General features: G+C 45.8%; 4 protein-coding genes across 4 annotated transcripts; 1 reads left to right on the forward strand and 3 right to left on the reverse strand.

The window, feature by feature from the left end:
- Window positions 1-221: 221 nt before the first annotated feature.
- LOC128714357 (arf-GAP with dual PH domain-containing protein 1-like) lies at window positions 222-3915 on the reverse strand. The gene is made up of 4 exons (XM_053809230.1): window positions 3834-3915; window positions 1214-1439; window positions 370-1148; window positions 222-286 (listed from the first exon to the last, which is right to left on the reverse strand). The coding sequence occupies exons 1-4, from the start codon at window positions 3913-3915 to the stop codon at window positions 222-224; spliced, it is 1152 nt and encodes a 383-aa protein (XP_053665205.1).
- A 1276-nt stretch (window positions 3916-5191) lies between these two features.
- On the reverse strand, window positions 5192-5659 carry LOC128714162 (NADH dehydrogenase [ubiquinone] 1 beta subcomplex subunit 11, mitochondrial). Its single transcript, XM_053809038.1, has one exon. The coding sequence runs from the start codon at window positions 5657-5659 to the stop codon at window positions 5192-5194; it is 468 nt and encodes a 155-aa protein (XP_053665013.1).
- A 537-nt stretch (window positions 5660-6196) lies between these two features.
- LOC128714132 (Golgi reassembly-stacking protein 2) lies at window positions 6197-8098 on the reverse strand. Its single transcript, XM_053809007.1, has 3 exons — window positions 8036-8098; window positions 6861-7899; window positions 6197-6798 (listed from the first exon to the last, which is right to left on the reverse strand). Exons 1-3 carry the CDS (start codon window positions 8096-8098, stop codon window positions 6197-6199), a joined length of 1704 nt encoding a protein of 567 aa, XP_053664982.1.
- A 674-nt stretch (window positions 8099-8772) lies between these two features.
- LOC128711943 (protein fem-1 homolog B) lies at window positions 8773-13733 on the forward strand. Its single transcript, XM_053806834.1, has 6 exons — window positions 8773-8934; window positions 11609-12348; window positions 12418-13113; window positions 13193-13295; window positions 13359-13500; window positions 13576-13733. Exons 1-6 carry the CDS (start codon window positions 8773-8775, stop codon window positions 13731-13733), a joined length of 2001 nt encoding a protein of 666 aa, XP_053662809.1.
- Window positions 13734-15641: the final 1908 nt, after the last annotated feature.

Genomic DNA, 15641 nt, shown 5'->3' on the forward strand with positions numbered 1-15641 from the left:
TTCCTACATATGTCCCGTGTTACCCGGTTTAATCCAGATGAAGAATAAAATATTACGACTATGTTTTGAGTTACAATTTCCTACCAATGGTGATGGTATTTGTTTGTCCAATCATTACGAAGCAGCGCGAAGCGAGCACATCACGATAAGAAAACATTCGACCTCGTTGAAGTATCTCATAATAGCGGCATCTCGTTGGACAAGGTGTTTTCCACGCTATATTACCTACCCGTAAAGATACTCTTTGGGTTGGTTCCACCACGCTTGCGTATTAGTCGAGCAGATACTAAAAACGATACAAATAATAAGATAAAGATACAAATCAAATATAAATGTTTAATTCCTGCCGAGTCTAGCATCAACACTCACTTGAGTTGTCTTGCGGACTAAGCGGTCGTTCCAGTACAGTCTGTATTGCGGCAATCCACTCGTCCCGATCTTGCTCACTGTGCGACGACATATTGTACACGCGTTCCGGTGTAAAGAGCGTAAAGCTGAAACCTTGATCTTTGGCACCGGGTGGCGCCCCTATTCGGACGTTGTAACCGTCAAGCTGGTTGCCGAGAAAGATTTCCCCCTTCGGGTGCGCATCGAGCTGATCATCGTGGTACATAAGCTTCCGATCGTCGAGCGTAAACCAGCGTCGTTTGTAACTATCGGTTGCCCGTGGGCCCGTCTTCAGCAGCCAACCTTCCCGGGTAAAATCATGCGTTAGCAGATCAACAAGATCGCTCTCGGTTGCGCTCGGGAAGGCGATCTGGAGTCGGTGTAGTTTCGCGCATCGAATCGCCATATACCAGTTATTGATGACTTCCGGATCGTCGTGGTAAACGTAAATGTGACGTGTGGTGCCTTCTTTCATGAATGTTAGCTGCAGAGAGTTTGGATTGCCAATTTTGGACGGTGCGTACACCACGTTCAATTCCGATATCCGCAGTACCGCCTTTGGTTCGCGCTTTTCTCTCACATAGTAGCGTAACGTGTCCTGTAATCCAGACAGCACGAATTTCCGTGGCTGGTAGCGACTATCCTCTTTGCCGCGCTTCATCAGGAAACCTTCCATCCGGCCGGATGTGTAGCTCGGACGTTCAATCATGCAAAATTCCAACCGTTCATATTTTGCCCTTATCCACTGTTCGATTAGCACTCTGGTAAAGCAATCAGGCAGTTTAGTAAAGCAAGATCAACATTTATTCTCAATGGCTCTACTCACTGTGGATCATTTTCTCTTGGTCTTCGGTAGCAAGCAGGTACTCGGTTCTCGTATTTCAGTCTCGCCGCCTTGTTACCGACCTCGATCATGCGCTGGATCTGGCTGTCCTCCCACTTGTCCAGCTTGAGATGCTTCACTTTCGATATGTGGGCACCCATGCTGCGATGGACCGCACAGCAACGGGTACACAGGAATATTCCGATGTTGTACGAGGCCCATTCTAGATCTGTAAAATACAACGTTCGGAATGTTTACATTATATTGTAATTTGTGTGTTTTTCATACTAAGAAAACGGATATGATTATTCAATATATTTCATACCGGTTCTTGGTACCAATCTCGCCCGTTTACTAACATTTCCCCCCTACCGGGACATGGTTCGACCCACTCGACGCTAAGTTTATACTTGTAATTTAAATTACCGAGAAATATTCCTCCCCGAACGGTTTATTTAGCAGACGTAAAGGTAATTTCTATTTATTTTCTATCCCTCGGTGGGGATGCCGTATGTGTGTGTGCGTACCAAAGCGGCGGAAAGTTGGAAGAACTCGATGGGTAAAAATCAAAACAACCCATGACGCAACATGACGACACCTGTCCCTGTGTCTTATTCTGTTCTCTTGTTGCCGTCTCTTTCGTCTTTCAATTTTCAACTCCATTCTCGCTTTCATGCAACTCAGCGCAGAATTAAACTCTCTCTTTCTATCCCTTGAACAACATTGACCTGATTGGAATTGCAGGGCTTGCTGAGTGCATTTTTATGTCAGATCCGAGATGCCACAGTCATATACTTTGGAGTCGAAACCGTCCGACACGCCGGAGATGTACGCCTAACGTGAAATGATTAGTACTAAGCTAAGCCAAGACATCATTCTAATGAACGTACTATCGTTGAGAATGCCAGACAAACAAGGGATTCAATGAAACTTGAGGAGTGATCGAGCCCAAAAATCTCACGAGTTCATTCGTGTCCCACATACTCTGCCATGCGAAGCGACTGTGAGCACTTAAGTGCTCATGAGATAGAACGAGCCTATCAAGAAGAAATATCAAATTATGCCAAAACAAGTGTCATGCTCCGAAGAGCATCCGTTAGTATAAGATTGTTTTAAAATTCGGTTGGCCATTCTTTTTTATAAAAACATTTCCAAATTTTTAATTTCAGCGCTATGTGTACCCCTGACACAAACCCTACAAATGAGAGACGGAAAATCGTTTAGAAAGAGAAAAGCGTTGGCCCACGAAAGAACGGACAAAATGACGAACCAGGACCCAGAACACAGGGTGCTAGGAAAAAAAAACGTAGTAACAATAATAGCAACCACAGCCAGCCACCAGCCCATTCGACTGTATATTTCTCTGAAGTGCATTAACCTTGTAGCTGCGTGTTTATGGGGAGTTACGAGTTGTTTTTTTTTTTTTTGTACACCCATCCCGTTTTCTTCCTTCTCCCACTCTAACGAAATACAAAAATACCACACACAGAGCGTGAATGTGCGAGCGGGTGAGCAACTGAAAGAGTGAGTAGAGAATTGTTTACGTTGGATCGCCCACTTCCAGACCATGTCGTAGGGAGGAGGGTTGGGGGATGGGGGGAAGGGGAGGGGATTTTTATTGCGCTTTTCTTTAACGAGCACTTTTTTATCCCTTCTCCCCCTTCTCCTTTAAAGTCACTCTTTTCTCCTCCTTATACCCTCTGCAATATTCATCCATTATATGATTGCACCTTTATACAATGCATACAGGAGTAGCGGTGGGGGGAGGTGGAAGAAGTGCGCGTTTTTCTTCTCACCCTCATCTCAACGTTTCTCACTGCCTTTCAATTCTAATCGTATTCTACGCATTAATAATGCACCGTTGTTATCAAGGTGCACACGTGCAGAGAACGTGAGGGAACTCTGCCATCAGAAATAGAAAGGGCGTGATGATTGTGGCTGGGGGGAGGTGGGGTTGTAGATATTCCGAATCAAAGTATTAAGAGGAAAAAGATAGCAAAACATACTAGTCTGCACTAGCCATAACATACAAAAAGGTAAACACGGTATCGCTCTAATCGCAGCGACAGAAATGCTCTAAATTTAAATCGTGATAACGGTAAGTAACGCTTTTCTCTTTTCTTCATGCACTTTAGAAGGGGCTTGATTAAGGGGTGTGGGGAGGAGGAATTGAGATGGAGTAAAGCACACGTAGCCCTTTAGCAAAGGATAGGGCGTCCCCACGCTGGGGAGAGCGAAACCATCGCACACACGGTCTGCGTAGATTGATGAGGTTGTTTATGACGTTTGGTTGGTGTGCTATGATGCGAACAGAGATCGAAAGAGAGAAGCATAGACGGATAGGCAGTGTAGGTATGATTGGATGAGTCATTATTTTGCTATTTGCGTTTCTACACTGACTGCCAACACCGCATTCAAAGACATACACACACTCGCACTTACTTGCTCGGGGAGCGAAACTATGCAACGTACCCCTGTATGCTAAACCCCCCACATACAATCTATTAGCCTATACTCGCTCTGTGAGCACTTCCTGTTATTATAGAACTGAGCTGTGTTCTGGGACATGAAAGCATGAAACAAGAAATCACAGACTTCAGGAAACCAACCCTGCTGTACCTACTTTTCGAATCACAATCCGCACAGATGCTGTTCCCGTCCTGTTGCAACAGACGGTGAAGAATTTTCTCGTTCTGGTCAGCCATGGCCCTGCTGGGGACGTTTGCGACAGGCTGCCACCCGGCAGTAGCGAGGAGGTGTTGTGTCGTGTTGCTAAATTAAAAACAATTATCCACACACCCCACACACAGCACGGTGCACTTGTCGTAAAGACGGTGATGACGACGCCACACTAAAACTTGTGGAACGTGTGATTCCACCACCGTGTAGTTTTATTTGCTACTTTTACTTCAATTTCTTCTTCACCGCTTACGGCCCAATTCTCCTGTTCACAACTTCTTCGTAACAGGGCTGGAAATTCCAACCTTTTTTTTCCTTCACCACGAAACGACGGCGACGCACTATCTCCTCGATGGAGGGAGTTGATCGGGCACAATAACAAATTCTTCACAGGCGACCAAACTGGTGCGGCACCATTTGCTGCCCATTTTTGGGGTGATTGTTTCGCTCGCTTACTGTAGCGATAGTAGCACTTGATGACGGGATTTCACGTTTTGTGTGCGTTCAGAATTGCGTGAATAATTGCACAAATGTAGCAACATTTGTTATTTACGCGCATTTCCTGCTGCAAAATAAGCACCCGAATGAAGGTTTCGAACCAGGTTGCGCCCTTTTCGCGGAACGGTTTGACAGTTGTAATGGTTGACGTTTTAATGCGCCTCGTGGAAGCAAACATCGAGCAACCATCGATGGCGGGAAGTTTAGTCGACGAGAAGTTAAATTTGAGAAATTCCCTTTTTTAAATAATTGTTGCGAAACTTCTTGCTGAAATTTATTACCTATTTTCTTCCAAACAATTTTGCAAATGCTTTGCACACACTCAGAAGATTTATATAAATTAACATGAAATAGTAACCATCCCTACCAGATGTCAGGAAAATTCATCCTATTTCAACAAGGATCAACAGCGACGAGGATGCTTGAATTAAATTAATGTAAATACTCTACACAATAAAAAAACGCAATCGCTTCACAATTCCTTGCCAACGCAAAATGCTCATCCCATCTCCTGGATCATCGATGGATTTCGACACTGATGACAGCTCGGTTCAAATGAAAACAAATCATGAACAAAAATAATGAACCACCCATCGTATTTTTACCATTTTCCCTATTTATTCGTTATTTCATTACTTCGCGACCTTCACAACACACTGCTACAATGTTTGCAACTCTCGTTTTCTTCGCTGTTATGTACAAAACGAGACAAAACTTCAACCATTTCACGAAACGCTGTCGGGAACATCCATTACATAATCCAGTTATTCTGCTTCCGACACGTTACCGGTAGATGCTATTTCTTTAGATGATGATTTCGGTGTTGCCAAGCTCTTCGTCCGATGGCAGCACAATCTGGGCGGGATCGATAAAGTCCTTGCTGATCGGTTCCAGTCCAGCCGCTTCTCGGCGACGCAGCTCTAGGTATGCTTCACGCTGCGACCAGTCCTGCAGCTGTGGATCCGGCACGTAGGCCCAGTAGGCACTGCCCAACACCAGGCACAGTGTGACAGTGAAGAAGAACGATGCATTCGTGACACTGCGGTCGTGCGCTTCATCGTTGGAGTCGAAACCATAGCTCACCCAGTTACGGCCGGAACCGACTGATGAGGATGCAGCCGCACTGCTTGGAGCTGCCGCCTTCTTCGGGATGTCGAGGGTGGCAGCGTCACGATTATTCTGCGATGAGGAAATCAACCGAGCGCTGCGTAGCGAGTGGTTTACCAGGTTACGCACCAACGACGCATTGCCGATTCGCACCAGGCTGGACATTTTGCAGTGGCCGGAAGTCCGGATTTAAACTTTCCGGAGCGATTGAAAACAACTTCTGCAGCGAACGATTTCGTTTGTGTTTTGTTCGATGCTACTTTGACAGTTGTCTGAATGTGATCTAAACAGCAGGCAAGACGTAACCCTTAATATGCGAGATTGTTTGTCGAGCGGTATTTACAATTCTTTCATTTTGCACCACCAACACCAACTAATTGCTGACGAAATTGTTCTTTTTGATATTGATAACGATACTTTATCATCCATCATAGATTGACTAAACTTAAGTGTAACATAAAGCGCAAGATAAAAATTATACTTCGTGTTTATCTGGCGAGTCACCCAGGGCAACCAAATGCACCAAAAATTATCCTCCGTACTCCCATCGTCTTTTCTTCGATTCGATACACTTTCGTACGTGATGCGAAAGGTGGATCAAAATAATGGATTGCTCCTATGTACAAACCCATCATCGATTGCACATTCGGCGGTCGTGCGCTCCCATTCAGGAGGAAGTCCACATTTCGAGGCCTCGCCACTTCACTGCAGCGTTGGCGGCATGGTCATTAGCGGTGGTTGCTGCTGGCCGTTTGCGACAGGCGCATTGGTAAACTGCAGTCCGCGTAGTGCTTCTGGTTGAATCGTTGCGCTAACCGTTATCGGCGGCATGCCGGGCAGGGAGATGGGTGTCGTAACGGCGCTGCTTTGGAATAGTGAAGATGCGGCCGGTACCGAACCACCAGCAACCGTCGATTGGTGGGCGGGCGACGGTTCCGCAATCGGTTGCACCTGAGGGTACGTGGAGTACATCTGGATGGGGGGTTGTGAGCCCCAGGGTTGCTGTGGTTGCATCGATTGCTGTTGGCTCTGTAGAAAGTCGATCGTGGTGGACATGGCGTAGCTGTTCGGGGTCGATGAAACGATGCCGCTGCTGTTGCTGCTGGCCGGTACAACCGGTGTTCCGTACATTTGATAGAAATCGCTGGCCAGTGTCGATGGTGGTGGCACAGCACTTGACTTCGAGTAGGGATTCGCTGCGTTCGGTAACGAGGAAACGGAAGATGGCGGATAGGAAAGATTTGCCGGGGGAGGTCCCTGTTGTTGGGAAGGTACATTGTCAACATTCGCCGAAGGGATTACAGCTGAAATTATATACATGTGTTAGTGAGCCATGTAAACCACTAAAATATCTAAATCATCCTACCTTGCTCTACCAATCCTGCAGGTGGTGTATAAATGGCCGGACCGACGTGAATCGGTGGCGAGGCTACCTCTCCCGGATAGCCGGCGTTATTGTTATATGCCGGTTGTGTTGGCGTCGTTTGTGTTTCCACGTTGTTATTCACCTGATCCGTTGGACCTGCCGCTGTTGTTAAGGCAGCAAACTGACTACTCAAATCACCCACTGCCGGTGTTGTCGTTGCTGTCATGCCACCCAACGTGTTGCTTGGCTGTGATACCGTAAGCAGATCATGAACGGCATTATTACCCTGGGGAGCGAACGTATTCGCCAGTGGGGGTACCATCGGAATGAATGGCATGGAACGGTTCGCATTCGTCATGTCTACGGTCGGTCCTGCCATTGCACCTGTCGTCGGTGCGGTCGGGAACATGGCCGTGGCACCAACCGGTACAACTGGTACCGACTGTGCCCCAACATTCAGGGGAACCTTCCCGTCGCTCGGCATCATCCGAATCGGTATCCTGTGCAGATAACCATACCCGATGCCACAACCGAGACTACCTTCACCACCCCATTTCGAGTTCGGTGTTATCGTCACCTCACGGCAACGGTCGAGATCCGTATTGTACACGTACATTTTCAGCGGCCGACCTTCGTGCGACTCGATGAGCGTAAAGAGATCTTCACTTTCGTGCAATATCGAATCCGCCCCGATAATGTAGTCCGTGAACGGTATGAGCCCAGCTTCTTCGGCCGGTGACGAAGGATGCACCTCCAGAATATGCCACACATTTTCATTGGCGCCCTCGAACGAGCAAAATCGTATGCTAACTCCGAGCAGCCCTTGACCGCCCCAGGTGCTGCTCGGCGTAATGTCCACCAAGCGAATGTTTTGCGTTTTGCTGCTGTACACCGTCATCTGGATCTCTTTGTCGATGTTTCCCTTCAGTAGCTCTTTCAGCGTATCGTTATCCTGGTCTAGGCGAGTGTTGCCGATGGCAAGAATAAAATCGAAAAATGCCTCCAGTCCTGCCGTTTTGCCTGGCGAGTTGTCTTGCACCTGTGCAAATAGTTAATAAACAATTCACATTCATCCGAACATTCCTGCATACACGTCCCAAAGGGGGAAAAGCTTGATCGAAAGTGAACACGTCATCTATCGGCTTGTTGGCCCTTTCGGGAACATGAAAACTCACCCGTAAAACATGGTATCCCTCGGTTCCTCCACCAGGAACGGCAATACTGTGCGATAGTCCCATTTCGATTATCCTAAACAGCAAAATCGCACTTCAATTTGTCCAATTATGCACGATAAAAAGCCGACGACACGAAAGCCAAAGTAAATGGAATGAAAACTTTTTTATCTTTTTTTAGGCTCGCACAAACATTTGACAAATGTCATAATAATGAAATTTTGACCGAAATTTCTGCACTCCCACAGTTTACTATAATCACCTTGGGCACTATTTGACAGCATGGGGCTATTGACAGCTGATCATGAAAGGAAAATATCAACAATTGTGTAAAAATAAACATTCGCACACTACTGGGTGGGGAAAAACTTGATCGCGAGAATGGGAGCAGAAAAATGACCGTCTTGTTTCCGACCAACTTCGAGACGGTACAGCTCGTTCGGACGTTTGCGCAGTGCAGTGCGGTGCAAAAAACAAAACGCTGGTGTGGTTTTCCCATTTGTTGTGGTCTTTCGGGTAAATTGATCTTTCTGCAGTGTTGTGCTGAAGTAATTCGTGATCATTTCCTGCAAAGTGCGGCTATTCAATCACTCACAAAATCGCACACCTGTGTAGCGTTATCGTGTCGTTTCTTTTGTCCGTGTGAATAAAACGCTTCGAAAGTGTCGGGTCAGGGCAGTGCTGGTGCCGCGTGCCGCAAGCGGCGTACGCGGTCCATCAACCGGGAAGGTACGGTCAAGATGACCAAGGAATCCGAAGATTTGGAGCGGGAGAAAGAAACGCTTCGCGAGCGTACCATGCTAAGGGTTTATTACGCCGCAAAGGAAGGTTTCTGCACGCAACTGTTGGCTTTGCTGGGCGAGATAAAGGATGACGAAGAAAGGCGTGCCGTTGTAAATCAGGTAAGATGTACGATCATGCACCACATAGTAATGGAAATGATGCTAGTCACAGATATAAAGAGAAAAATGTACAACCGTCATCTTACACGGTGGAAAATAGAAGCGGCTACCGTACCACTTTAGGAAAAACTTTACGTTCCCTCCTTTTTGGCAAACAACCATACGAGTAAACCTCCTTCGCTTCTACTTTCAACGCAAACCCTGTGGCGTCGCACGCGTTGCTGATCGCGCACCGTTAATGAACTATAAAATTTTTCGCCAACACACACTTGCGCATCCATCGGTTCGATGGCGTTGTGGTTTGATGCGCTAGCATCTCGTAATTTCTGTTTCTAATTTCGTCACATGCAAAATACACACAAGATAGCCGTAAAACACCACGCGCTTGTACAGTGCGTCAAACTTCAGCCGTCCTGCCATCCTTTGGTGCTTCGCATGGCAAGCGTACGCGGGCAAAACACGCGTTGGGAAACCCAAATTCGCATCGTACACCGGTTGTGGTAAGCAAACGCAACAAATGATACCAAACAAATCTTAGTGAAGATACACATTTGATGTCGCTACAGCAAAAAACTACGGCTTGTTACGACTCGGTTTCACGGTCAAGGATAGGTTACGAATTACATGTTCTACCCGAAACGATATAATCAACGTTTTGTTGTCAGTGGTTAAATTTCATGCGTACATGATCGGTTGAACATCAACCTGAATGAATGATTTTACAACGAAGCAAAACAAACGCATGTTTCTAGCCAAAGAAATGCGTTGTTTAAATAATTCCCCAATGAGTGGAAGAAAAACAATACATCAGCAGCTCACAAAGACTCGAACCAAACAAACCCCTCGTACTCGATGATCTCCTCAGATACGGCACAAAGAAGCAAATTGCGCGTTTAAATTTAATTTCAATGCGTGTTGCTTGAATTTTGCATCACGCCCGTTCGCTATTTGGCAGGAAAGGAAACGAATGTGTAAACGGTAACACTAAGTAATCCATTTCGAAACTTTGCATTCCACGTTGACACCGATGGTCGTTTGATTCCACGTTACACACGTCATACACACTTCCGTATTCGGACTCGGTTAAAATGTGTGCTATTTTCAAACCTTCTCGTGATTGAACGAGAGAGAAAACAGATGGATAGAGAAGAAAAAGAGCTAACGGCAATAAAATCATCCTTTACGTCGGAACAAAGCCCTTGCGAATAAAGCGTTTCAAGCAACTGGAACTCCGGTTTCATATAATGCTCCGTTTCAGTATTCGATATTTCTCCAAACGAGGACAGTTTATTGTGATGAATTAAAAATTAAAACAGCTGTTGTCTGCGTTCGGCAACGGCAAAACACGATGGAGACGCCTGGTTCGTTGTAAATACAGCATTGCGCTACTGCGTACTATTTTATAAAACGGAACACCAAAATACGAATGGATCGTGTTGATTTTCCACATAAAGAACGTTTTGAAACAATTTTCCAACTGACAAACATTGCCATTCGTGGTATAACCGCAATGAGTCAAAAGGCAAGCTCTCTCATTAGTGTGAATTTCCCTTTCTGATTCCATGTAAAAACGGTTAAGCGTGTAGTTTATGCATACATCACACCGGCAAGCAATTTTCTATTCTGCACCCTTATTTTTCCGGATCGTATTCTAAAAATAGCTACTACACACGGCCGTAACGGGGGTGCGATCATGTGTAGTAAGTCGCGTTTTCTGTGTTTTTCTTGCAGCATGTCTAGCTGTCGGTACATTGAGCAGAAAGTGGGATGCCGTGGATTGCAGAATGATCGTCGCAAAAGCGACCAGCGATCCGTCCTTCCATCCACTATAAAACGCCGCGAATGGTTGTATGTTCTCCCAGGTCAATGACGCGTAGGAATCTGTTAGAAAAATGGATGTCATTACCATGAATATCGCATTCCCCGGGTATAATTAGATGTAAGAGGAAGCGTTTGAGTGATCGTTAACGAGCGTTATGTGCGTTTGAAACGTCTCGTAAAATAATAAACCACAATTGGCAGGCGACAAAAACTAACAGCGTGCGGGATTCCATTTTTTATTCCATTCTTGAGCCACAAACATTGAAAACCTTGAGGAATGAAACTCGGCAAACGTTTAAAAGGTATTTATGAATCAGAAGTTGTAGGATGGTTGAAAAGCTAAAGTACCATTCCATGGTCACCAACTTGGCTGGTTGCAAATCGCTTACCGGTGACGCACCCGACGAATGTTGCAGAAATGTTTTGATTGTTGGGCAAATGATCTTCCAAATGATTCAACCAGCCACTTGAAACGTAATCGGCACGCCTACGCACTACAGAAAAGTGGAGTATATTCTTTTACCCAATAAATTCATGTACGAAAAATGCTTGCCAAGGAAAAAGAAATCCTTACTTCGCCTGTACAAACTTTATCTGCAACAGCTCACGCCGTTCATCGCTTTTAATAGCCGATGACATGATGCGCGATTCAGGTGCGATCGTGTCGATTTTCTGTAACGCCGTGCGATATTTTTTTTGTACACTCCAACTCATTCTTGGTCAAGCCAAACACATTCTTATTATTCATTCTTGATGTTCGTTCCATTTCCTTGCATTTTCTGGCATCAGATTCTCGACCGTACCAAAAATATTCTTTGTATTAATTCTTGCATTCCATTCCATTTTCTTGCAGGAATTCTTTGAAGAAGAGCATCAGATCTTTACACCCCTGATCGTAGCAACGCTCAATGGCCATTTGGAAGTGGTTCACATTCTTCTTGAGCTGGCCGAACCAGATATGGAGAAGGAGGGTTGCGTGAAGGTACACGGTGAGCTAACGGACGGTGCCACGGCGCTCTGGGTAGCGGCCGCTGTTGGCCGTCTCAACATCGTCAAAATGTTGCTCCAGCACGGTGCCCAGGTGGATCACTGTACGAAGAAGGGTTCGACTCCTTTGCGAGCCGCCTGCTACGAAGGTCGCCTAGATGCGGTGCAGTATCTTGTCGAACACAATGCGAACGTGTGCACGGTGAACATGTTTAACAATACCTGTGTCATGATCGCTGCCTACAAGAACTACACCGATGTGCTGCAGTATCTGCTGGAGAAGGGGGCGCAGGTGAACGAACAGGCACAGTGTGGTGCATCGGCTCTGTACTATGCGGCTGAATGTGGCCACGTGGAAGTGTGTGAAATATTACTAGATCATGGAGCACTATTGATGAGGAACGCGTTCGGTCTAACGCCGGCTCTTGCGGCTGCTGAGAGAACCCGAGAGGCTGTTGTGGAGGTATTCCTTCAACGACCCGGTCTACTCTCCAAGGAAGAACGCATCGAGGTGATGGAATTGTTGGGAGCATCGTATGCGAACGACAAGGATAATTACAACTTAGGCAAAGCCTTCCACTATCTTCTTGCGGCAATGGAACTGAGGTTTGTTTTCTTGCGTATAACAAAACAATGTTGTAGTGTGTTTTACAGTACTCCTGCCTTTCATTTTAGATACGAAGATCCGGAAAACATTATTCGAAAGCCAACCTTTGAACCGATAGCAGCGTATGAACACTGGCTCGAATGTCAGACATTGCAGGACCTGCTCGCGATCCGCTACAATCACAACTCGTTGCACATGGAGTCACTTACCATACGGGAGCGCATTCTCGGCAACCACTGCCCAGAGGTAGCCCATGCGATTATCTATCGTGGTGCAATCTGTGCCGATAATGGGCGGTTCGATCGGTGCGAAAGCCTTTGGCTGCACGCGTTGCGCCTTCGCCAGCAGAACGGTCTACAGGTGCAACGTGATCTGCTTCGATTCATGAAACTCTTCTCGCAAGAGTTTCTGATCAACGAAACGATACGGTTCGACAGTGTGATTGCTGTGCTTGGTGCCTGTATCGATGAGCTCCGGTACAATCAGCAAAAGTTGGCAAATCCTGGCCCTCGGGACGATCTGGAAACTATTGCGGATAATTACGAGACAAACATCGTGACGGTGCTGTACTTGATCACAATCATTACGAAGCTGCTGCAGCGGGAGCAGTTCGTGCGGACGGAAGAGCAGATGCTGCAGGTGTATCAGATGGTGTACCAGCTCAACATGATGGTGGTGCGATTGCGTGACGATCAAACGTTGCTGCATCTGGCTGTGAACGGTGTAACGCCGGTGGATGAATTTCTTACCGATGAAGTTTGCAGGTGATTATGGCGTTTGAAAGAACGCAAACTTTTCAGGTTATCGAACGAAATTTACTTAACATTAATTTGTTTACAATAGATTCCCGTGCGTTGATACCGTCAAGCTACTTCTCAAATGTGGTGCCCCAGTGGATGTGGTTGACAGTGATCGAAACACGCCTTTACACACGCTAACTTCAACTGTGAGTAACATTGTTATTTATACCACACCAAACTGTTTACCAACTACGTAATCTTTCCTACAGCTTCAAACGACTGTGCTACGGATGGCGGACAGTAACGTGAAATCGGTGGTAAAAGAAATAACAGAAATTTTCATTGACGCCGGCATACATCTCGATGCGGTCAATGCGGACGGGTTGAAAGCTTCACAGGTTTGTGTTCAAAGTAAGTATGGCACAGCACTCACGCTTCGCATTGGTTGATTCGTGAATAAAGCTATTTCCCCTCTTTTTACTATAGGCTGTGTAGCAGCGTTTATCAAAAGCTACGAAACACGTGCCATCAATCTGCGTTGCCTTGCCGCCCGAGTGATCGCCCAGCATCGAATCCCATACCGAAAGTTAATACCACGTCATCTAGAAGCGTTTGTGCAGCTGCACTGTACACGTAAGAGCTAGGGGACTCGTTTTTATGGTGGTAGTGTCGTGTATTGCATAGCTTTAACTGTCCTTTATTTCCGAACCGAAGATCCATCAGACGGCACACTAGTGACAGCGGAAAGTGATATTAATCAAAAGAAGTATCACCCCTTTATATTTGTGGTGCTACGTGTAACGAAAAACAATTGTATTGAATTTCGAAAGGTTTAAATAAAACTAATACAGGTATGACTTTTGTGTATGCAACAAATCACGTTGAGAATCGCATTAGCGACAATATAGTGGCGGGAAAGCCTATCCTTGAACAAAGACACGTTTCAACTAATTGTTATCGTTATCATTTGAATTACAGTGTTTTCTCATTAGTTTTAAATTTGTTGTATAAACAAGTACTCGTATTGTTTCTTTGCTGGGAGACCACCATTAAGGGCTAGTATGTCATAAGATCTGTTATGAAGGACTCTATCGCATAAAGTACTAGGCGTCTCCTCCATAACATAAAAAAATCTACGTTAGTATATTTGTTTTTCTGTAAGCCTCAAAGTTATTAGACCATTAATATTTATTAACTATAAATTACTATCAACTAAAAAATCTGTAGCATGGAACGGCATGGAAAACCGAAAACGGCATAAAATAACTGAATAAGCCGCTGGAATAACTTCTCCGGGATAAAGTTACCCTTTCATGTAGGTCTTGTAAAGACCACCTGCTATTCTAACCTGCAGCAAAGCACTCCAAAATGTCCGTTTTGTTTTGTTGTTTTCCAAAATGTTTCACCCATGCCGTACAACTGACCGTCGGGAAAGGTCAGAAGTAACTTCGACTGACCCGGAAAAGCTTTTCACCAAACAATGCACAATGGAAGTTTTCGGGGAGGTGTATTTTTGCTTGTTTCGTTGCTATTGTATCGTTAATAGCTTTCGACATGGACTGACCAGCAGGTGTGCTGTACCGAACCTATCCTAACCCTGCGGTCGTTTCGTAAGCTACCTATGGTTTAACTTTTTGTCCGTTAAGTCCGCATATCCAGCAAAAGCAGCAGCTCGATTATGGTAGCCAGTAGCCACCAAACTGCCCCCACCCGGACGGGTAGCGGATTGTTTTCGTTCGTTCGCTTGTTCCCATTCCACAATTCCACCATTTTCCGATCAATCCGTTCGACCCGTTCTCGCACCCCTTATGAATAATAAACAGTGGAAAATGGGACGTCGAAAAGGAACATTCCCGTTGCCTCTGTTCGCTGCAACCACCCCGGGCTGTCCTGCTCTGGGTAAGCATAGCATAACGCAGCCGGTTGTTGAGGCGTGCAGATATTCACCACGAACCAACCGTAGTGTGTGTGTGTGTGTCTAGGATGTATTGAACGAGAAGTTGGTCCCTGTTTCACGGAGACACGAAAAACGCAAATGCCATTTGCGTGCTACAGCTTGGGAGTCGTGTTGAAAAGCTTTCGTACAGAAATATGGACAGGAAATGCGTCCTTCTGTCCCTTGTTCACCTATTTTCCCCCGTCCACCCACCTCATCATCATTAACGATCCCCACTTGTTCGCTCTCTTTCTCTCTCTCACTCTCGCTCTCCCCATTTTTAGTGGTTCTTTTGTGTGGTCCATTTTCAGAAATGCAACCGGCCACCAACCAAACGCACAAAGACACACATATACGAACATGGGTCAATATAATAATCGTCATTCGGGCGGAAAACTGCATTTTGCTCTATTAATTCCTGGACCCGGGAGTTCATTTTCCCTTTCCCCTTTCGTCTCATCGACCGTTTCCGGCGTTTCAAACACGCTTTCTCCTTTCATCTTTTGTTTTATTTCCCAATCCAAATAATTCTTCCATCGATGGTGAAGATAGCTTTCGGTTGGGTTCACTTCTTTTGCCCGTTTGAGGGAGTTCCGCCGGAAAATGCGGAAACCCC

Source organism: Anopheles marshallii, chromosome 3 (assembly GCF_943734725.1).
Source record: "Anopheles marshallii chromosome 3, idAnoMarsDA_429_01, whole genome shotgun sequence".
Lineage (NCBI taxonomy): Eukaryota > Metazoa > Arthropoda > Insecta > Diptera > Culicidae > Anopheles > Anopheles marshallii.